The sequence below is a fragment of the Triturus cristatus genome, chromosome 4_1 (assembly GCF_964204655.1).
Source record: "Triturus cristatus chromosome 4_1, aTriCri1.1, whole genome shotgun sequence".
Taxonomy (NCBI): domain Eukaryota; kingdom Metazoa; phylum Chordata; class Amphibia; order Caudata; family Salamandridae; genus Triturus; species Triturus cristatus.
In genome coordinates, this window is record NC_140585.1 from 387,142,556 (window position 1) to 387,163,581 (window position 21,026).

The window sequence follows — 21,026 nt, forward strand, 5'->3', positions numbered from 1 at the left end:
CTGTATCTGACTGATACACTGTGTTATCCTTTTATTCCCGCCGGGCCCCAACATGATGGCTTCCCTCATTCCCAAATTAATGTTGCATCCGAATCCCCACCCACCACCCACTGAGACTCCACCACCCACGGACCACTCCTGCCTAGGCTCGCAGCCTCGGACGCAGACTCACCTCCTGACCTGAGGGCTGGGGCTGGGGCTGGGCAGGCCTGGCCTGGCCTGCAGGCTGCAGCTTCACTCTTCAGAGGTAGGCGGGAGCGGGCCGGGCACAGCAGCAGAGAAGGCACTGGCAGCAGGGCAAGGCTAGCCAGGCAGGCCAGGGGTTAGGAATATTTTAAATTATTATGGTCGGGACGGGTGGTCCTTCTCAGCGTAGTAGCCACACCCAAGTCTCAAGCGCACGCCGCACTTTTAGAAACGCCCGCCCCGCATTGCGCACAATAACTTCAATCAGGGGCCAGCAAGGCAGTTCATTCATTGGTCACCAGCCCCGAGACCGCGCACTGCGTAGACGCGTCATGGAGACAACTACGCGCCGCGCGCACCTGCCCACACCATTTATTTAATATATTATAAAAAGCAGCAGCAGAGCCTCACCGGGCCCGCGCCCAAGCACCTATTCCTGAATGAAGAGGCTCGGAGGTCAAAGCAGGGCAGGCAGAGGCCCGGCCGGGGCCCGCTCGTGTGCACTGCGCTGCTGTAACTTGCGCACCATTTAATTATAATGAGAGAGAGGCTCAGGCGAGCCTCTCTCCTGACCCTCAGGCCCGTGGTGCGTGCGTCCCGTGTGCAGTGCACCATTTAATTTATTAGTTTATTAATTAATTAATTTATTGTTTTAATTCTCCTTGATGAAGTGAGGGGGCCCCTGGAGCGCGGGGGCCCCCCCGCAACGCGGGGGCTGCGGGGGCCTGTGTTACGCCCCTGGGCCATCTTGGCAGGTGAGCCTGACTTGCCAGAGCCCTAAAGGGGCGAGTTGCCTCACTTCATGTGTCCTGCTAAAGGGGCTTCTATGTAGTGTGCGAAGTCTCGCTCCTGCGAGGATGTGGTTTCCTGCCTCTCATTTCCAGCAGCCTCGTTTTGAGAGAATTGCAGAGGGCCTCACTTTTGTTGGACCTCAAACAGAGGCTCGCTCTGCTACACATCGGCTGACACCTATTAATTAATGGGCATTTAAAAATCTCTCAGAAACCCGGCTCTTTCCTTCACATGCACAGAGTTCATGTGAAGTCTGCTTTCAAGTGCCTTTGCTTTTACAAATTTAATTCAGGCCTTTGTGTTAAGGCATTTTCTACCTTCTGCTACCGGTTACTTCCTGCTCCTATGGCCTGTATTTATTTTGAGTACTAAAGACTATGGAGGTGATTACAATGGCGAAAGGCCCGCCACCACCAGCCGTGCGGGGTGGGCCCTCCGCCATCTGACAGCAATTTTTCCCCCGCCAAATTACGATGGAGGGGGGAATTGCTTTCGGACCGCGGCGGTTGCATAGACCGCCCGCCACACTTCCACCACAGTCAATCGTACGGATTGCCTGGCGGAGCGGTCAGCATCTGTAAAATGGTGGCGGTTCGCCAAATTACAATGCTGACCGCAGCCAGCCTTTCCGTGGCAGGTAAACCGCCATTGAAAGGCAGGCGGGGATTAGTTTCGGGGGCCTGTTGTGGGTCCCCCTTGAAGTAGTGGTGCACTGGAGGGATACCCATGGTACACCCCAACATTTCCCTGCACCGAGAGGCAGGCACCGCGTGGTGCCTGCCACGTAGTGCAGGGAAACGCACAAAATGCTGTTTTAGCATTGTGGGGGTGTGCTGTAGCCAGCAGCACCCACCGCAATGTTAACCTAGCATGATGCGACCGCCACAGTGGCGGTCGCATCATAATACGTGGTGCAGGACCGCACCATTACGATGGTGGGCGGACTCGAGTCCGCCCGCTATCGTAATCACCCCCTTTGTTCTTTTATTCAGTTGGAGTTGGACTCCTGTTTCATGATTGCATCCAAGGCTTAGTTAATCTCTAAGGTATTAAAACCCTAGTTACTGTCATGCTATGCTTTAGTTAATTTTCCTTGGATTTAGAGTGGTTATCTGATCTATTGCCTTTTTTTTTGGCCTCTATTTCTTGGATAAGGCTTTCTCGTTTCAGCCTTCTTTGAAAGGGAGTGGTCAATATCTTACTACATTTCCATCTGTCATTACAGCTTGGAGCCTTTAAATCGGTGTCATATCCTAAACGTTTCACTAATTCTATGGTCAGAGCCATTTTGTTTCAGCGCCTTCTTTTTTTCCATGTGCATTTCATATTATATAGAAAGTGTGTATGTGTGTACGGTTAACAGTTTAGGACATCATGTTGTTCATGCGGTCATCGTGGAAGCTCTAAAAACTTCAGTGAGGTGTGACAGAATACAATACATGACCATGAACTTATAGTGCTAATCGATTTATTATGCCTTTCTTGTTCTAAAACAAAAGAACAGCTACTGTATTCATTTCTACGACTACAGAAAGCAGTCCATCTAAAAGCAGTTTTTTTAAAGTTTTTTTTTTTTTTAAAGAAGACCCAGGGTGTGGGGTGAAAAAAAAAAAGAAGGTAGCATAAGAGAGCAACAGTAGATCATCCGAAATCAAAATATAGTTATTAACAAAATGTTAAGGCCTTTCACTGTAAGACAAAAAATAGTTGAAACTATTTATCATCTGTACCCAGCTACATCAAAACACGATTTACCATTAAAGTGGCATTGTTTAAATTCATGAACAAATTTAAGTTAAACGTGTTAATAGTGTAGGTCGAGCTACACAATTCATATTTTTAACCGCGTAACCATATTCTGAGAAACTGTTTAACAGGCCACTAAATGTTTAGACACAATTGCAGATAAGGTTGCCGACATCTGCTCTAATTTGCCCTAGGACCGCCATGCAGCGCCATTACCTACATTACAGCCACGAGCAGAATCCTTCCCGCCTACACACCTCTGAATGTCGACAGAATGAGAAAGCAGCGGTGCCGAGAGCCCTCTGTCGCAGGCTGAAGCGCGTGCTGTGATCTAATACCGCGGGGCACCATATGCTCAAAAGAGCTTTGCTGCGAGCAAGCTAATGTACGAACGTGAAACATGCCCCATCATGCGGCGGCGGCTGCGCCCCCACTCTGTATTTCACACCAAACACTATCAGTTCCTTTAATCAAATCAGTCACAAACCATTCCATCCACACCACTCCTGATGCTGACGGGGTCTGCAGAAGGTTTCAAATCCAATTTTATGCAGTTTCAATGACATTTTATCTTCACGCGTCTTACAACAGATGGTTTCATCTCTACAGAAGATGCAATTGAAACCACATTTAAATATACTCGATTAAATATTGATTGCAACTGTTCATGCAATATAGAAACCGCTACAGAAAAAATATGAACCGATTCCTTTGCATGCCATATTCTGGTGACCTTCCTAAATTTCCCATCTTTATTTAATGACCATAGGAATGAAGTAAATGTGTAATGTGTTCCACATAACTTGAGCTGAAATGTAAATGTTGTACTGCAATGTTTGTCACGCATTCTTTTTATACATTGTAGAAAATCAGGGATTAATGTTATTATGGTACAATTTGTAAAGAATGTCCTATTTCGCGAATACGTGGTAGAAATGAAATGGTGACCCCGTCTGCCAGGGTTCCATAGATGATAACGTTTTTTGCACAGTGGGGACATGAGGAGGCGTGCCTGTATATTCTCATGAAGGTATTCATGATAATCTGTAGGATTATTTAAATCATACGAAGGAGCGCTGAACAGGCTAAAAAGTACCGGAATCGAAGCAGATATATTCTAATTCAATATTGTTCCCTGGCACTACTGACGACTTCCGGCCTGCATTTCTCCACCGACTGGTCAACTTCAAGACAAATACTTTTCCTCTTGCACGAGGCTGCTGTACCGCAAACACTATGTAGTGTAAAGTGCTGACCAGTCTCCATAGGAGTGGGTTAAACCCCATGTGGTGTAAAGTGCTGACCAGTCTCAAAAGGAGTGGGTTAAACACCATGTGGTGTAAAGTGCTGACCAGTCTCCATAGGAGTGGGTTAAACACGATGTGGTGTAAAGTGCTGACAAGTCTCCATAAGAGTGGGTTAAACACCATGTGGTGTAAAGTGCTGACCAGTCTCCATAGGAGTGGGTTAAAAACCATGTGGTGTAAAGTGCTGACCAGTCTCCATAGGAGTGGGTTAAACACCACGTGGTGTAAAGTGCTGATCAGTCTCCATAGGAGTGGGTTAAACACCATGTGGTTTAAAGTGCTGACCAGTCTCCATAGGAGTGGGTTAAAGCAAGGAGTTGTGGTGCTTTGAAAAAGCGCTTAGTTTAGACACCCCAAAGGCAGCTCAGAATAAAAACACACACCCCCGTTGGTTATGTGCATTAGTCTGGCACTCATTAAAGCATCCTCTGGAACTCTGATCTAGCCGCCGCCCAGAAGAGACCACCCTATGTGCAACTTGAGGACAATGAAAGATGGCCCCTCGTAGGTGGCATGCCCCACCACACGTTGATTGCTACAGATAAGGGTCATTCTCAGAACACATGCCATCTTGTCCTACTGGCCTTCCTATTGACCACTCGACATTTCTCCAAGAGCTTACATCCTCCACACTTGAAGTCAGGACTGCCTTGCCACCTTGCACCAGTCCCAGGAGACCTTCTCGTACTTTCCTAATCTATACATTGAATCTGAAACTATACCTACAAGTACAACTGTCAAGTCCTGTAGCAAAAATAAGGTTTATCCTCAAGCCGCACCATTAACACCAGACAGCTATGTGAAGTGGCTGATACAGATTAGGTCTGTTCACACCATGTGGGCTCAGGGTAGGGGAACTGGCCTGCGTACCTGACGAATGCAAAGCCTATAACCCTATGACAGTTACAGGTTTGGGTCCCTCTGTGAACTGCTGGGTGTCTGGGTGGAGATCAACCTGGCACTTCTCCCTACAAGCCTTCTCCCCACAACTTAGCTGCCCTTAGAATATTCTTTTATTTAACAATTTTAGTCACAGCCATACAAGCATTCAGCTAATCAAACACAATCAATCTTGCCCTCAGGCCCTGCACATGGAAAGCCCCATCACCAAGACACCTGCAACCACATACCTGGGTCCGACATGCAGTGTGTGCTGTCTGGATGGGAAGTGGTAATGACAGTCATGTGATCCGGTCTCAGCACACATACCCAATAACACTACAGGAAAATCAACCGCATAGAAATAACCAACTTTTAAAATTAAAAATAGGGTATATCATATCTTCACATTCAGTGTGTTGCATCATTTAGATAAGAAATCTTTTGATGGCTCTGCTCCTGACTTGGTCAAGCCATAACCCTGTCTCGGATCTCTTTGTGAATTTGCTGGCTTGCCCACCTCAAGTATAGACCACACCTCCCTGCCAACATCTGCTTTTGTTTGGCCTGCTGAGGTCATAAAAAGAAAGGAATGATGAGATGTGACAAGTTCTTCTTGGCTGAATAGCAGGAAGGTATCCAGTGTGCTTCTTGAGATTCCAGAGGTGGTGTAAAGTCAATTTCCACTAGTCATTAGAAAGCAGATAATAAAGTCAGGCACGACACCTTTCCCTGCATTTCCAGGAAATCTCATCACAAACTCTTGCATTGTCCCTCGAGTTCTTGTCTTCGAATTCTTTGTTTTTTTTCAATTAAGGTTGACAAGCTCTTGGCCCCAGTCCATGGGATGATTTAGTTGATCTATCATTGCCATTTGTCTCCTCTTGGCAGAATCTAGCCATTGCTGGAAGGAGGAGAATTGACTATGTTGGACTTTTATTGACATTTCGGACATTGCACCTTTCAGGAACCCTATGAACACCTTTATTGCGAGGAGTTCCTCATCTAGAGTAATCATTGACATGACTTCCGACAGAAATACAATGTTATAAGTCACTGTGGTAGATCACTAGTAATGAGCATCTCTAGCTCACATAAAAGTGATCGTAAAATTAAAGCAATGCAAAGCCAGAACTGCATTGAACTTGTATAAATCCGTCTAGTGCAATCCTGAGAGCCACTGTAATGGATTTATGGGGGTTAATGGAACAGATGGCACACCAACCCACCGATTATTCATAAGTGCTAATCTTATGCAATAAGTATTGTGCTGGAGGAATGACTGGATTGCCCCACCACTATTCTGGACCATCACTAGGGCCACAGTGATGGATCACAGCTAAATGTTTGTGGTGTGCCAAGAATTATCAACTACTCAAGGTGTGATTGTAAACAGGGGGTACTTCCTCCACTAAGGTCCACATCTAGATCGTGGATTTGACACTAGTCAATGCCTATCTTTAGCACAAGACTGCTCTATTCAGTGGAACGCAGTGCAAATCATGTCAGATTTAGCTAACAGTAAGCCTTTTGGAATGTTCATGTGGCCCTGGAGCTTCTCCCGATACCGTGACAGCTGCCATGAAAGAGCCTATTATCGTCATGGCCACCAAGGGTACATTCTGTACAAAGGATATTCAATACAGCATCACCGGGACCTAAGATGGCTGCTGCAGTTTGAGGTTGAACAACAGGTTCCTGCAGCTGCCTTCTAGGGTAATAAAGGGAAACGATGCTGCTGGAGGTACAAAGAAGTGTTATCACTTTGACAGCAGGCTCCTGATCTATGTAACAATTACCGAAAAGAGCGTCTGCTTTTAACATGTAAAGCGGTGGGTTTTGTTGGCTGCAGGCGAGAAAATGTCAATGGTCAAAAGTTAGTATTCAGAGTCTTGTGATCTATCTGGCGAGTTTTGGGAGTTCAGTGTGGGGGATAATGGATTGCCATTCGGAAGGTCACACCAGAATCTGGAAAAAGAAGAGATGGGTGTGACCGAGTTCACAAAAAGACTGCTTTCTTGAGTCTCGCCAGGCTCTGCCTCCCCAAAACAAAGCATTCTTACCATCGTAGAACTTAATTTGCTGCAGTAAATTACAGAAAGGCTTTGATGCTAATGTGGTATGACAGGTTTTTCTCTAAATTAAGCACTTTCTTTGAGATGCAGTTGTAGAGACTGGTCAAGTGCAGACCAAACCTATCCTGAAACCCAGCTGTAGAAAACATTGACTTGCATATCTCAGACATGCAACAGCAAGCTGATCCATAGCCTGACGCCAAGCCCTAGTTTAATCCATTATTACACATTCATTCCTCATAGTTCTATTAGCAAAACAATCTTGTATCCCACTTATAAATACCAGCTGGCTCAGAGGTAATATGAGAAAAGAGAAGGCGACTGGTGGATCTACACTTGTGGGGTAATAAATCCAATAGGAAAGAGTCTTAAGAAACAGGGATGATACACTGAAGGACACGGTTATAAATTCATTAGAACACAATTACTGATGTAACGAAAATGTACACCGTGAACGGATAAAAGAGATTATGGGATGAGAGAGAGCAACCGGAAGATGAAATGTGAAGAGAGAGTGACTGTCACCTGATCCTATATTTATATGATATATTGCTCTTGATTGGGAACATCAAGAATGACTCATCAGGCCAAGGTTGAAGGAGACTCTGCAAAGAAGCTTTCACTCTACACCACTGGGCATTCCCTTATTGCACAGCTTAATATGATCCAGCTACATTCTGGAGAAAACGTCTCACTGGGAAGGCCATTTCAGGAGCTTAGCTGGAGATGAAAGGAGAGCACTGTCATTTGATAGGACAACTGAGATGTACTGAATAAGATTTGTCCAGTTTCCTGCAAACTGACAGTGACATCACATTACTTTACTTGAACATTAATATTCCATTCCATCTCAAATCGTGCCACAATTATGTGCTATTTCACAGCTAAAGAATTACTTGACGAGTTGGAGCTACTTCATTGGAAGTCTGAACTAGTAAAGAACACAGACTCGTCATGATTGGCGAATTTCACAATGAAAGACCATGAGCAGGCTGCCTGTTAAGTCCATAAAAATATCTGATACATATCTTGAAAGTCAGTCCATGGTGCTAAGTTTAATATTAGTATTTTCTTGTCCTAAAGTCAGCGTAGATTTGAAACCCAGTAGATATAAAATAACGCATAATCTACCATTTTCGTTGTAGGTTGTGTCCAGTGTATATATAAACAGGAATATCCGGCACTTAAACTAGAATTTAAATAAATTCGATATTACACTGTTATACATGTACTCAACAGCAACGTAATTTCATTCTGAATACAAGTATCAAAATACCAAGTTTTTACTCATTTTAAAAAAGCATAACATTTAAATAACATTTTAAGAGCTCCCTCAGGTGCATCAGGTGAAGCGAATGATTATAGAAATCCAAAAAGTGCAAGAGAAATTGCAATACAGTCAAATATGCGCGTGCACCCATACAAAAACAGAACAGCCATTCATGCAATACAGTCACATATGCGCGTGCACCCATACAAAAACAGAACAGCCATTCATGCAATACAATCACATATGCGCGTGCACCCATACAAAAACAGAATAGCCATTCATGCAATACAATCACATATGCGCGTGCACCCATACAAAAACAGAATAGCCATTCATGCAATACAATCACATATGCGCGTGCACCCATACAAAAACAGAACAGCCATTCATGTTTTATTAATATCTGTATCCAAAACGACAGGGCTCCTTTGTGAATAAAGATATACAATTGGCTCATTCAGTGAAATGGGACACTGCATTCATTATGTATCACTTGGTAACGAATATTTTGTGTTAAGGTACATGCCAGAATCTGAAGACATGAGTGAAAAGCAGAGGAATTCTGCGAGTACCTATTTCGGCTAACTGCTCGAAGTCAAACGCAGACATGATCTGGGATGCGGCGGTCTTCGTGTTACTCGTGTTAAAGGGCGCTGGATGCAGGGTCCTGAAAAGAAAAGGGTACAGACTTCATTACTATGGTGGGGTTTCTGTTCAAGACGGCTCCTTACTATGAGAGGCTAGTCTCTCACTCGGATTTAAGCAGTAAATGACTCCTCATAAGTAAAGTATGCAAGGAGTTATCCACAATAAAAACAGGGAAAACCTCCATCGATATATGCTGTGGAAGCACCAGACAAGAGGAAGGCCACTACATTTGACAAGCTATTGTTCTAAGCACTCACTGAATGCAACGGCAAAACTGTATTTGCAGCCTCTGACCACCCCACCCCGTGGCAGTCAATTGAAGATAACTTTGCAATAAACACATTTACTATAGTTAGTTTACTTTTTGGACTTCAAAATCCACACAAACTGTTGCTCACCTGTCAAGACGAATGCGCCTACAGTGCTCCGAAATATGATGATGAAAAAGTGATTTCTTTAAGACAGACTTTACCAAATGTGCAGAATGGGCTAACGGAATACTTTCCCATCCGCTTAACATTCCCCCTACAGCCCTATACCAAGCCCCTTAACCCCCCCACCCTCCTTAGGGATATGGAGCGGACTATAGGATACGATCATGTAAATAGTTGATTTGCCAACTTGGAGACTTTTATGTATAGTGTGGAGGGGAAGATTAACTACATAGACTGTATTATCTGCTAAAGTGTGGAAGAATTGGATAGGATGGATTACCCAAGGAATGCCATTGATAACTCTTGCATCCCATATGCGGGGGAAGGGAGGGCGGCAAAGGCATTACCATACTTTACAGAGCTTTTTATATAATAACTATACAAAACGTTTACAATCAAGAGAAACTGAAAGACAATATTGGGGCTCAGCTGAACTGAATCATTGGACAAGATCTCAGCAAGGTTATTTTACACCCTAGCTGATGTACAAAATAAACAGCACACCAAATGAGTTCACTCTTTAATGTGGCAATTCACAAGATTCCTTTCTAAACATTTGGTGGCACTGTGAATGAATTATGGGTTTCTAAGAGTATGTTGTGGAATTTGTACCTGAACAGTTGGAGAGGAGCCAGAATCTTTCGGGTATGCTTTGTCTGATGGGAGATTTTTCCAGTGTCAAAAAAGTAAGATAAAATTTAGGTTTATCGGCATCGTTGAGGTGCCTCCAAGACAGACAGCAATTCACGGTTTAACTACCCGGACTTCTGCGATGCATGCAAGCACACATCATGTGGATTGTTGGAGTATGTAGAGCTGGTCTGTCCCGACTCTCTTCTTATTCTGGTTTCTGGGCTTATGATAGAGCAATTTTGTTGAGTAAGCAGGTTTCCTTATTCGAGAAAGACAATTTCATGCTCCTTACCTCCAAGCCTTCCAAATTTCTGGCTGTGACTTGGAGTCGAAGTGGATTTCAGCAATCCGCTCCTATGCTCCTTCAACCTAGAACCTACACAGGAGGACTCATGTCCTGAGCTATTTCCTACCAAATTGATTTTGTGCCTCTCTTAATCTGATCTGATGTCTGGCCTTAAAGCATGCTCAGCTTTAGAAGCATCACTAAATATCGATTTTTGTCCCTAGGGATACACCTTTTCTTTATGCCTATGTGAAGCTATAGTCTCAAGTCTGTCAGTTATTCTCATTGCTTTGTAAGATCATCCATTCAAATTCCCATGCCTGAGCAAAGCTCTCTAAATTAAAAGTAGCCATATTTATAGACATGAAAAAGATAACATTCTGCAGTGTATACCTATTTTCATTCCTAACTCAGAATTTTTGATTATATTGTCAATTAAGGAACAAGAGTTAGTTCCGACTTCAAACTATCTACCTCCTTACCCTTGATGACGGGTCATTCCTTCTCTTAGTGTAGTGCAATCCCACATTATGATCCCATTTCTCCTTGATGGTACAGATATCCTTACTTACATTGGGCTCTTTCTTTCCATCTCTGGTCTTAATGTCCCATATGTCTTTTACAACCCTGGCCTTAGTGATTTAGTCTGCCTTAGTGATGTCCCTTATTAACTTATTCGAGAGTACAGTGGACCTACTGGACAAGGATACTACACTCGGTGGGCCTGGTAATGGGAACCAGGACAGATAGGTCGTTTTCATAGTCTCCTGGGCCTTCTGTCACTCCCAAAGGAGGGTGGAAAAATGAGGCCTGGTTCTGGCCCGATGCCGTATTGCCATCCACAGGGCACGAGTGCCGTCGCGTACGTGGAACACATGGAAAACTGACTAAGAGTGGGTAGTAGCGGAGGAGTGTCAACTCAGGAAGGGTCGCACAAATTAACATACGGAAAGGGACTTGGAGACGCGGCGCGAGAAGGTAGACAGGTTAGGAGACGTTGAGACAGCAGAGTAAGAGGAATCAGACCTGGGGTCACCTGTGCCCGCTGCTCTGTCCCCCTGTGGTCTGCTGGCAGTCCCAGAGTAACCTTCTTGTTGTTGGGTTGCTTCCCCGCCTCCTCCCTCACCCCCCTCCTGACTAGTTGGGGACCAGATACATAATGAGAGTTGCAGTTGATATGACTGGGTGTGCAGCTGGTGGATGTGAGATGCTCCCTCCACTCATCCAGTGTTACAACATTGTAAAAACTTTTTTTTGCCGTTTAGAGGTAGGACCTGTGCCGCGTAGCCCCCTCCCCTCCCTGTTTCCCACCCAGTATGGACAAGAACATCCTTTGAATCTGATTGTAAAATATAGTGAACTGGAAATATGCTATATTCATGCTGCATTTATAAAAGTTACGGATTGTTGAACCAGTGCGTTTTTTGTATTGGATGATGCCTTTTATGCAAAATGTTAATTAAAAACGTTTTTTTTTTACACTTATTCAAGGGTATTTATACCGGACCCCCTCAACTTTAGCATTAGTGCCTTATGTCTTATTTTAATTACAGCTCCAGTGCCCCTTTTGCCAGCATTGGCGCTATTGCCCATGCCACTCCTTTGTGCCCAACCACTCTAAGTTTTAGTCACAGTGATTATATTAGTTCAACATGTTTGGCATTGGTGCCTCATCCTTCGTTATTTAGCATAGCTTTAGTGCACATCCCTTCTTAAACTGGTTTTACAGCATTTTTATCAAATCCTCACTTTTGTAATCAGTCCATTTTAAATTTAGCCACAATGCCTTTCCTTCATGAGCCTGGTCTTGACATATAATTTATGTATGCATTTTATTTATTGCGTTTTCGGTAGCCGGGCATTATGACTCACAAACTACATAAGCCCTCTGTATTTTGGCAGCTTCCCCTCTCTTCTACCATTACTTGGTGCAATAGAGTCGGTTGTGCGGTCTTATTTGACTGCAGTTTTCTTCCTGTGAGGTGCTCTACCTGATACCTTTCACCCCGTTCTACAACATTAAGGCAAGTGAGCTGGTATTGACAAAACAAAAAAAGAAGACTTTTGTTAGTTTGGGCACCTTAGCCAAATATCAGACATCATTGCACTGGAAATGGACAGACTCTCCCTTCGTCCCGCTAGGACTTGTTGTTTTGGAACTCAAATAGGTGAAATGGCTGAAAATAATTTAAGAGATATAAAAATTGACGTAGAAAAACATGGGGAGGGATATAGGCCTGCTTCAAAATCTCAGGCGTTACACGCCAATTCTGATACTTCTTAGAAAGATTAGTGCTGAGATGCCACGTCGTAATGTGCTGACTTAAACCAGGTTTGCTTGTCAGTGTCATTAATCGCTCCTATTGTAATTTGTGCCCATATCTGTGTGAGAAGCATCGTCAAAGCAGGTGACAGAGTGAGAGAGAAGGATGGTGTTTGAACCACACACATGTGGTGCAGATTTGGCTCAAACTCGAATCTCCGCCATGTCCACAGGGATGGACCTCTATCTTCAACTTAGGCTAAAATAGTAAATTTAGCAATAACAATGACAGTGAAACAGAATTTGCCTCGCAGGAATGCCAGATGATCTGGTACTTCTACTACCATGACCGCTTATTAACACATTAGTAAAGTTAACAATCTGAAATCAGATCAATTAAGCATAGATCAATAGTCGCCTAAATACAGCATGTATGAATATAATCCAGGCAATTCAATTTGACAAATGCAAGTAAGCACACACTATTAAACACAGCATATGCACAGTAAAATAAAATTCCATTCCCATAAAGGGAAACCTCCTAATACAAAGCTTGTGAGTAAGTAGGAGATTTGGAAGCAGCAGGAGTCATCAAATTTAAAATGGCAAGTAGGACCAAATGAAGGTTCCAATTATGAAAAGGAGAAATGTACCTGCTCTGGAAAGTAAATCAATGAGCTGAAATATAAGGAGTATTGCGATTCAAGAGAGGCGAAGAAACGTCTGCCTGCCAAAGCGCAAGTCTCTTAACTAACTCAGCTTTCACAGTTAAAACATGAAATGAAGCCAAGTGACACATTGTGTAGGATCCCACAGAGTAAGAGCCTATCACAGATCCGTTTTCTTGCTTTACTTGGTGTCGGTCTGTCACTCATGCACAATACAATGCAAGATTCTTCCATCATCGCAGCATCACAGAGTATTAACCTTCTCAGCCTCCCATTCTGTGCAGATGCTGAGAATCATGGTCAAACCAATTCATTGCAACACAAATGACCTTCACACAGTAAGCTAACTAAAAATAATATATTTAATGAAAATGCAGTAACTCTGATGCCCGAAAAAAAAGGGCAAACGGAAATGCAACGTTTTTATTTTCAATAAGGAGTAGATGCCTAGGGCCTATGTCCACTCATGTCACTGTTAAGACGCACATCTGCCAACTATAGGCAATAGAAAACATACAGATCACTGGGTTCACTAAATCTAAATGTAAAACAATGCCTACACGCATAAGTAATGGTTATGCATGTTGCAAGTTAACATATTGTTCAGAACAAATACACGATGGTAACTCTGCGACACCACAGCTAGCACTGTAGATAAACAGAAATGGTCTTTGCAAGGCCTGGCTCGGGACCTCCAATCCTGCGATGTTCGAGGCTGCTTCTTCTAATTAATGTCATTTCACTAGCAAATAGATATAGCACTCAAACACAAGCAGGTATGTCCTACTATGCAGGCACCCAAAACATTTCATTACTTTGCTTCAGTGTTTTGATTTGGCGCAAATAGCATTTGCAATGTTTCATATTTCGCAAGCAACAAAAATGAAGCAAATGCATTGAACCCTTTTTTGCACCACAAATGTTTCTGTCACAAAGCCACTGAACGCCAAAGAGTTTGCTTATATGTTGACGAATAGTGTACTTCCGAGAGCACATATAGTGAACTCGATAGGCTGAAAACGCCCAACATGGATCCCATATAATGTAAGGCTGAAGTGTATTCCTGTGGTTTGTATGCCAAAATGAAAAACTTAGGGAACATGCAGCCAGTAAGAGACCATCATTTCTAGAGAACACTAAAGCATGGACTGAGAATGTATGGTCACTACCCAGCTGTAAGAAACTGCTTCTCACTTTTGCTACAGTGGACGAGGAGCCAGGCCTTCTACAGATCTCTTCATGTTTTCCAGTGGCACAGTGCATGCATACATGCAACACGTATTGCTGCCGCCCATTATCAATGGCCTATGTCATTCCGATCCCACTGCAAATAGGTTTGTCTGTAATTGTTGTATCCCCTGCAAGTGAATTTCAGCAGGTCAAACCTGCCAAAGATTAGGAGGGGAAAATGCTGGTAAACACAGGTAGGTAGAGACCCTGCTGCAGAAAGCAACACAAAATGCAGGTGAATCCCCATTTCTATGGGTGAAATTCCTAATGGTCATTTTTTGGACCCGATAAATACAGATCCCCAGGGCATCGGTTTTGGGGCTGATAAAGATCTCATCCTCCACTGTGCCGCTCATTAGGGTTTAAATGTGCATTTTATAGTCAAAAAGGCTTTATTTTACTTAGCTCCCTCTTAAGCTTCCTCACTATAAAGTTGATAGGGGCACGCAATTCACTCGTTTGTTTTCACAGCCTCCTTCTAATAATAACTCAAAGTTGGCAGTTCTGTGTCTTCTTGTTACCAATTATACCCTCCTACTGTAAGAAACCTCTTTCTGTTCCAGATCCTCACCTTTTATCTAAGCCGCAAAACATTCCCTAACCTCTTGGAGAGAGGATGTAGCTTAACGGCTAGAACGACGACCTCGAAGATGGGGAACCGTGATAGAGTCTCGGCAAGGAACGCTCAACATCTTGTGATTCTGGTCAAATCGCTAAATTAATCTCTTTATGCCTAACAAAATGAATGTTTCTATCTGTAAGGCAACTGGTGCTCAAGTAAAGCGCTCTGATACCTTAGGGCCCAGTTCCGGAAAAAAAAAACACTCTGAAGAATCAAATGGGGGTTAGGGGAGAGCTCGCACATATTAAATCCCTTACCACATCAGTAAACTCCATGGGATTGACTGCACAAGTCACCTTCTAATCCTCTAACATTGTAACTCACATTTTCCCCATACTACAATTAGTTGGATCAGTTTCAGGCTCAGGAACACTGTGTGACCTGAAGGCTCTCTAAACAGGATTTCCTAATACTTGCTTTTACAATAAACAGAGATAAGTACATTATGCACGTCCAAAGTAGTTCTTTAACAAAAGATTAGCCACTGGTCTAGCAAAACAAACAGTTCATAAAAACAAGGTCAGCTATTATGTCTTTATGAAAGAAAGAACTTTTTTATTATTTATGAATCGGTTATTGTGCAGTCTCAATTGCCCATTAAAAGTATTCAAGGTTATTGTAAAATTGAGGGGAATTTTTTTTTATCTATAAACGTTCGAAAGGCTTACATTACATACTAAAATAATAACTTTGTAGGTTCATGGAAACAGTAATAGTGTGGAAAAAAATAGTCCTTTGAAACAATAACACACTTGGGACTAAATGGCCTTTACAGATTTCCTTAATTTTCCAGAAAGCATTTAAAAATGAATGAGTGGTTTGTCTTTTATATAAAAAGGAAAAGATGAAACTGTTTACAGTGAAATACAAAATAGGTGTGCTTTGGCGTGCAATTTTTTTTTACATGTCGTGCTATATAATAATATGCAAAACAGATTTTTGGTGAACAAAGATAGAATTTTAGATATCATTTATAAATGTTGACTGACAAAGTGTAGATCTGCAACCATAGGTGTAAATTATTTAACAAAAACAAAATTGTCCCAGAACAATGGGGATATTGGGATATGACTACCCAGTGACTAAACATTTGACTTTTTACAACTTAGACGCCCCACATCCTTTGGTGATGTTCCCAAACATGGAACCTAAGATAGCTCAGAAAATGACGCAACCACAAAAGATCTATGTGCAACCCACAGCAGACAGTTGGAATCATGGAGCGTGCTCCAGTCCACCTTTGGATGTTTGCAAAGTAACAACCATTAGGTTGGGATACTAATAACACCATCCCTTACAAGACTTTCATCTTTTATACCCGTTTCAGTATGCACAATATTAACAGTTTGTCATTATTATTATTACCAATATTTCCCTGACAGCTTTCACCAATTACTGTGCTCTATCTACCCTTTAACAGATTGCCATGAAATACTACTGAGCTATTTTTTTCAGGTCTCCGCTAAAAACAGCTTCAGCTGCTTATTGGAGACCTATTGTTACCAATACCTTATAGGCGCTTCGAGAGGGCTTTGGTTCAGCCCCTACTGCATAACTATGTTCTCTCTATCGCTTTCCTCCCCCAACTCAATGGCTTTCCTACCTATTCTAGGACATTTCTGTTACACAGTGTTTTGACAGGATTCCTTTCACTGCTGACATCATACTTTAAATTGCAGGGCCTGTGAGGGACTATTTCCCTCCTTCACTCACTGCTTCTCTCTATGTGCTCCCTTTCCTCCTCCAACTCCTTCTCTTTAAAACCCACACTTAAGTACCCTCCCCATTCCCACTTATACACCCCCAAGCTTTGTTTGCCACCACCTGCTGTGCCATCTGCAGGTGGCCATTTTAAAATGCTTTTTTAACCATTTCACGCTAGCCAGCCATGCATGCACAAGTGCACCTAAGAGCAGAAGACATTTTTAAATTACATTGATTATATTTTAACATTGATTATATTTTAACAATTCCCATTAAAAAATGACAGCTGTTAACAGACTGGGAAATATGAAAAAATGTATTAAAAATGGCAACCATAGGGGGCGTGGCTAGCGCCCAACAAAGATAGCGGCGTTCCCGTGACTCGGCTGAGGACGGAGGGGAGACGGAAGGAACTCCTCATGTAATTCACGGCATGGACTGATTCTTTCAAGACGAACAGACGTTGGAACCTACTTTCCACAAGGTGAAGCGAGTATCAGCTTTTTACAGGCGCTTCTCAGCCCTATATCCTCTACTTTTGTTGCGACCGACTGGACGACCGCTATCTTAGTGCTGCTCGCGTCCTGAGGAGAAATGCCTTCACCGCGGGTCCTGCATTCACATGTTCCTGAACATTTCCTGCCTTGCGTCACAGGAAATTGCGGGGAAATGATGCAGCACACTCCAACTTTACCACATAATAAGTTCATTTTTTAATATCTTTGCTGTACACCACCTCTGTTCATTTTATCAGCAAAGTGGTACTTTTCCTCACCTCATGAGTTTCTTCAATCGCTCTTTGCTTCTTAACCCAGACATCTGGTAATGTCATTTTGACCGTTTAAATAGCTTTACATGGTGTTTTACTATGATTTGGGTTTCCCTACACACCTGCAGCTTTTAATGGCATTTTTCATCTCATGGTACTTCACGGTTACGTTGTTTTTCAGCTTGCATACTTTCAATTAAAGTGAACATTTGCTCCATTATCAATATTGCCATCGACTCTCCTTTCTTCTATGGACAAACTGAAAAAAGTATTTTCTCTGCAAGCTACTTCGAAGCGTACGCTTCTTGTGCACTCAAATTTTCGAGCTCATTCCGCCCAAATGGAAATCCCCTTGAGTTCATCACCCAAAATGGCGTCTTCATCTCTTGCTAATGTTTCTTCGGCAGCTACCAAAGTAACAACCAAGCGGCTGAAAAAAGATCCTCCTTCTCCACCAAAGCAAACCTCGTTAGGGTCTATGGATTTTCTTCTGGAGGAGATTCGCGCCCTACGACCATTTGTTGAAGAGACAAACTCTAAAATCCAGTTCCTTACAGACAGTTGGGAAAAATTGGAGGAGAGCGTTACTAAAGTCGAGCATAGTGTTAAGTCGCTAAACTCATCTCTTTTGGAAACTGAGGCTCTTCAATCCCAAGTCACAGCCCTACAAAAACAGGTTGAAAATCTCGAAAACAGAAACAGGAGAAATAACCTTCGTATATATATGGCCTAGCAGAAGGTTCAGAGGGGCCTGACCCCATTTCTTTCTTTCAGAAGTTCCTGCCAACAGTGCTCAACTTGCCTGAGGGCACCAAACTCAATATTCAACACGCTCATCGACTGGGCCCGACGCATTCAGCATCCTCAAGCACAAGGAAACCGAGAGGTTTCATATTATACTTTTTGGAATATACGGATCTCCTTAAAGTCTTACAAGCAGTCAAGCTCATGAAACGGATTTCATTCTCAGGCTACCAACTTTTTTTCTCACAGGACTATGCTAAATCAACGGCAGATCGTCACAGAGAATTCCTTACCAAGAGGACGGCGCTACACTCTATTGCAGCTAGGTTTGGAGTATTTCATCCTTGTATGTTCACGGTTACTTCCAACAACAATACCATGACTTATGAAGACGCAACCAAGCTAAGGAGTTTCCTCAATACGCATTGCCCAGATCGGATGGACACTTCCAGTGCACGATTTAAATGAACTTGCTTATGTTGTCTAACATTATATAGTTTTTAAACTATTGTATCATTTCTTTTGTAGATGCAAAGGTTAATTTCTAAAGAAATATTTTGGTTTGCTTGTCTTAACCAACCTTTCGATTTCAGGTCGTTAATCTGCAATTTATGCCTTCATAATGCATTTTGTCGTAATATATTTGACAGTACTAATAATTTTTTCTTTTCACAGGTTCCGTCTCTGTGTGTCCAAACTGTACGTCCTGTATGTTTGTTTCCATCCTGAAGTCCCCCATGCCTCACCTTGTGGAGTCTGGACATGTCATCGTTCCATGTGGCCACATCCCCCTCACCCCTTCATTGTTTTGAATTCCATCTAGGTATGACCTCTTTACTTCTACTATTTTTTACAGTACTCATTTCCCTTCTTGTATTCCCGCTCTCTCCTTTTCCTTGTATACTACTCTATCATCTATCTCGTTTTTCATACTCTTATCTTCCCTCTTTTTCAATTTTTCTCAAACGGTTTTTATGGTTCTTATCATCGTACTTAATTTTAAGATTGTTCGAATGGTTTTTACAGTTTTCATTGTTGTGTTTTCTACAAATGTTATATTTCACAATATGCAGAATTTCAATGGTTCTCTTCATATTTCAATATTCTCATTCCACATATGTTTCTGAAAATTGTCACATGGAATGTTAGAGGCTTAAATTCCCCCATCAAGAGACAAAGAGTTTTATCCCACCTTTCTAAGCTTGATGCTAATATTGCGTTAATACAAGAATCACATCTCGCAGAAAACGAATCACTAAAACTTAAAAGAAACTGGGTGGGTGAAGTCTTCTTTTCGCCAGGAGACGGTAAAAGGAATGGTGTTATAACTCTTTGCCACAAAGCGCCGAACGCTAAACTCATCTCTCAAGAATCAGACACAGGTGGCAGATGGCTTTTCACTAACCTGTTGTTGGGAAAAACCCCTTTATCTTTGCTTAACATTTATGCCCCTACCAATGGAGATGCCCTGTTTTGGTCACATATCTCTCAACTATTGTTAAAATATCCTTTAGAAAATGTCCTTCTAGCAGGAGATTGTAATCAAGTGATGGATCCTTTTATTGATAGAAACTCTAAGTCTCCCTTCATTCCAAACACGTCCCACAAAGCTTTTTTACAAGCTATTAAACAAAGGAATTTATTGGATACCTGGCGACTGTGCAATCCGTCCACACGAGAATAATCTTTTTTTTCTCCCCTCCACATCAAACACAATCTAGAATAGACCACATTTTCATCTCACGAAATGTCTCCCAATCCCTACGCTCAGCTGACATAGGCCCTATTCTTATATCAGATCATGCTCCTGTTTCGATTCAATTAGATATTTTGCATAAGTCCACACGACCAAAAAGATGGCGTTTTAACAATTCCTTACTTCTTGATCCTAAATTCAATACTTTTTACTTCTTTCTTCCATAAATACTTTCGTATAAATCAAACAAATGATGTTTCCTTTCACACAGTTTGGGATGCCTTCAAGGCATCCGCTTGTGATTTCATCATCCGATTTGTGTCAAATAGACGCAAAACATCACATACGTTAAATAATGCACTTCTCACTAAGATTAAGAAACTTGAGCATTCCTTTTATACCTTCAAGTCAAAAGAATGTCTTAAGGATCTTATCAAAGCTAAGATTGCCTTTAATGAAACTTCCACCGAACAGGCCTCCCTATACTTATTAAAATCCTCTGTGAAGTACTATGGTGGCCAGAACAAGTCAGGCAAATTACTAGCTAACTATCTAAAGATTAAGCAACATAAACTTCATATTGAATCTATTATAGATGATAACCAACAACCACATTTCAAAGACCCCGAAATACTCCAAGAATTTGTAAACTTCTATAAATCTCTCTATACATCAGAAAACGTACCTGCAAAAGAGGATATATCCCAGTATTTATCTACAATCCAGAAACAAACTAACTCCTAAATGAATTTTGATCTTATCTTTTAAAAAATGATATTACGCAGACAGAATTGCTAAATGCACTAAACATTCTTAAAAAGGAAAAAGCCCCAGGCCCAGATGGCTTTACAGTGGAATTCTATTTATACTTTGCCCACTTACTTCTTCCACGTTTATACACTCGTTTCTTCCTTCATTACTTCCAGCAACTCCACGAGCTCCTTTTCCGAAGCTCTGATATGTTTGATACCAAAAGATGATAAGGATTTACGATTTTGTAAGAATTATAGGCCTATATCCCTAGTAAATGTGGATAACAAAATGTTTTCGAAAGCTCTAGCCCTAAGATTTAGA

At 42.2% G+C, this 21,026-nt stretch overlaps 1 protein-coding gene across 2 annotated transcripts in view; it reads right to left on the minus strand.

Moving 5' to 3' along the window:
* Nucleotides 1-21,026, minus strand: part of ARHGAP8 (Rho GTPase activating protein 8) — a 968,737-nt gene that overhangs the window by 884,262 nt on the left and 63,449 nt on the right. For both annotated transcript variants that reach the window (XM_085652441.1, XM_085652442.1), the window contains exon 2: nucleotides 8,828-8,922. In XM_085652441.1, the coding sequence (XP_085508567.1) occupies nucleotides 8,828-8,864 (37 nt within the window). In that variant the 5' untranslated portion in view covers nucleotides 8,865-8,922. The remainder of the gene's footprint in view (nucleotides 1-8,827; nucleotides 8,923-21,026) is intronic.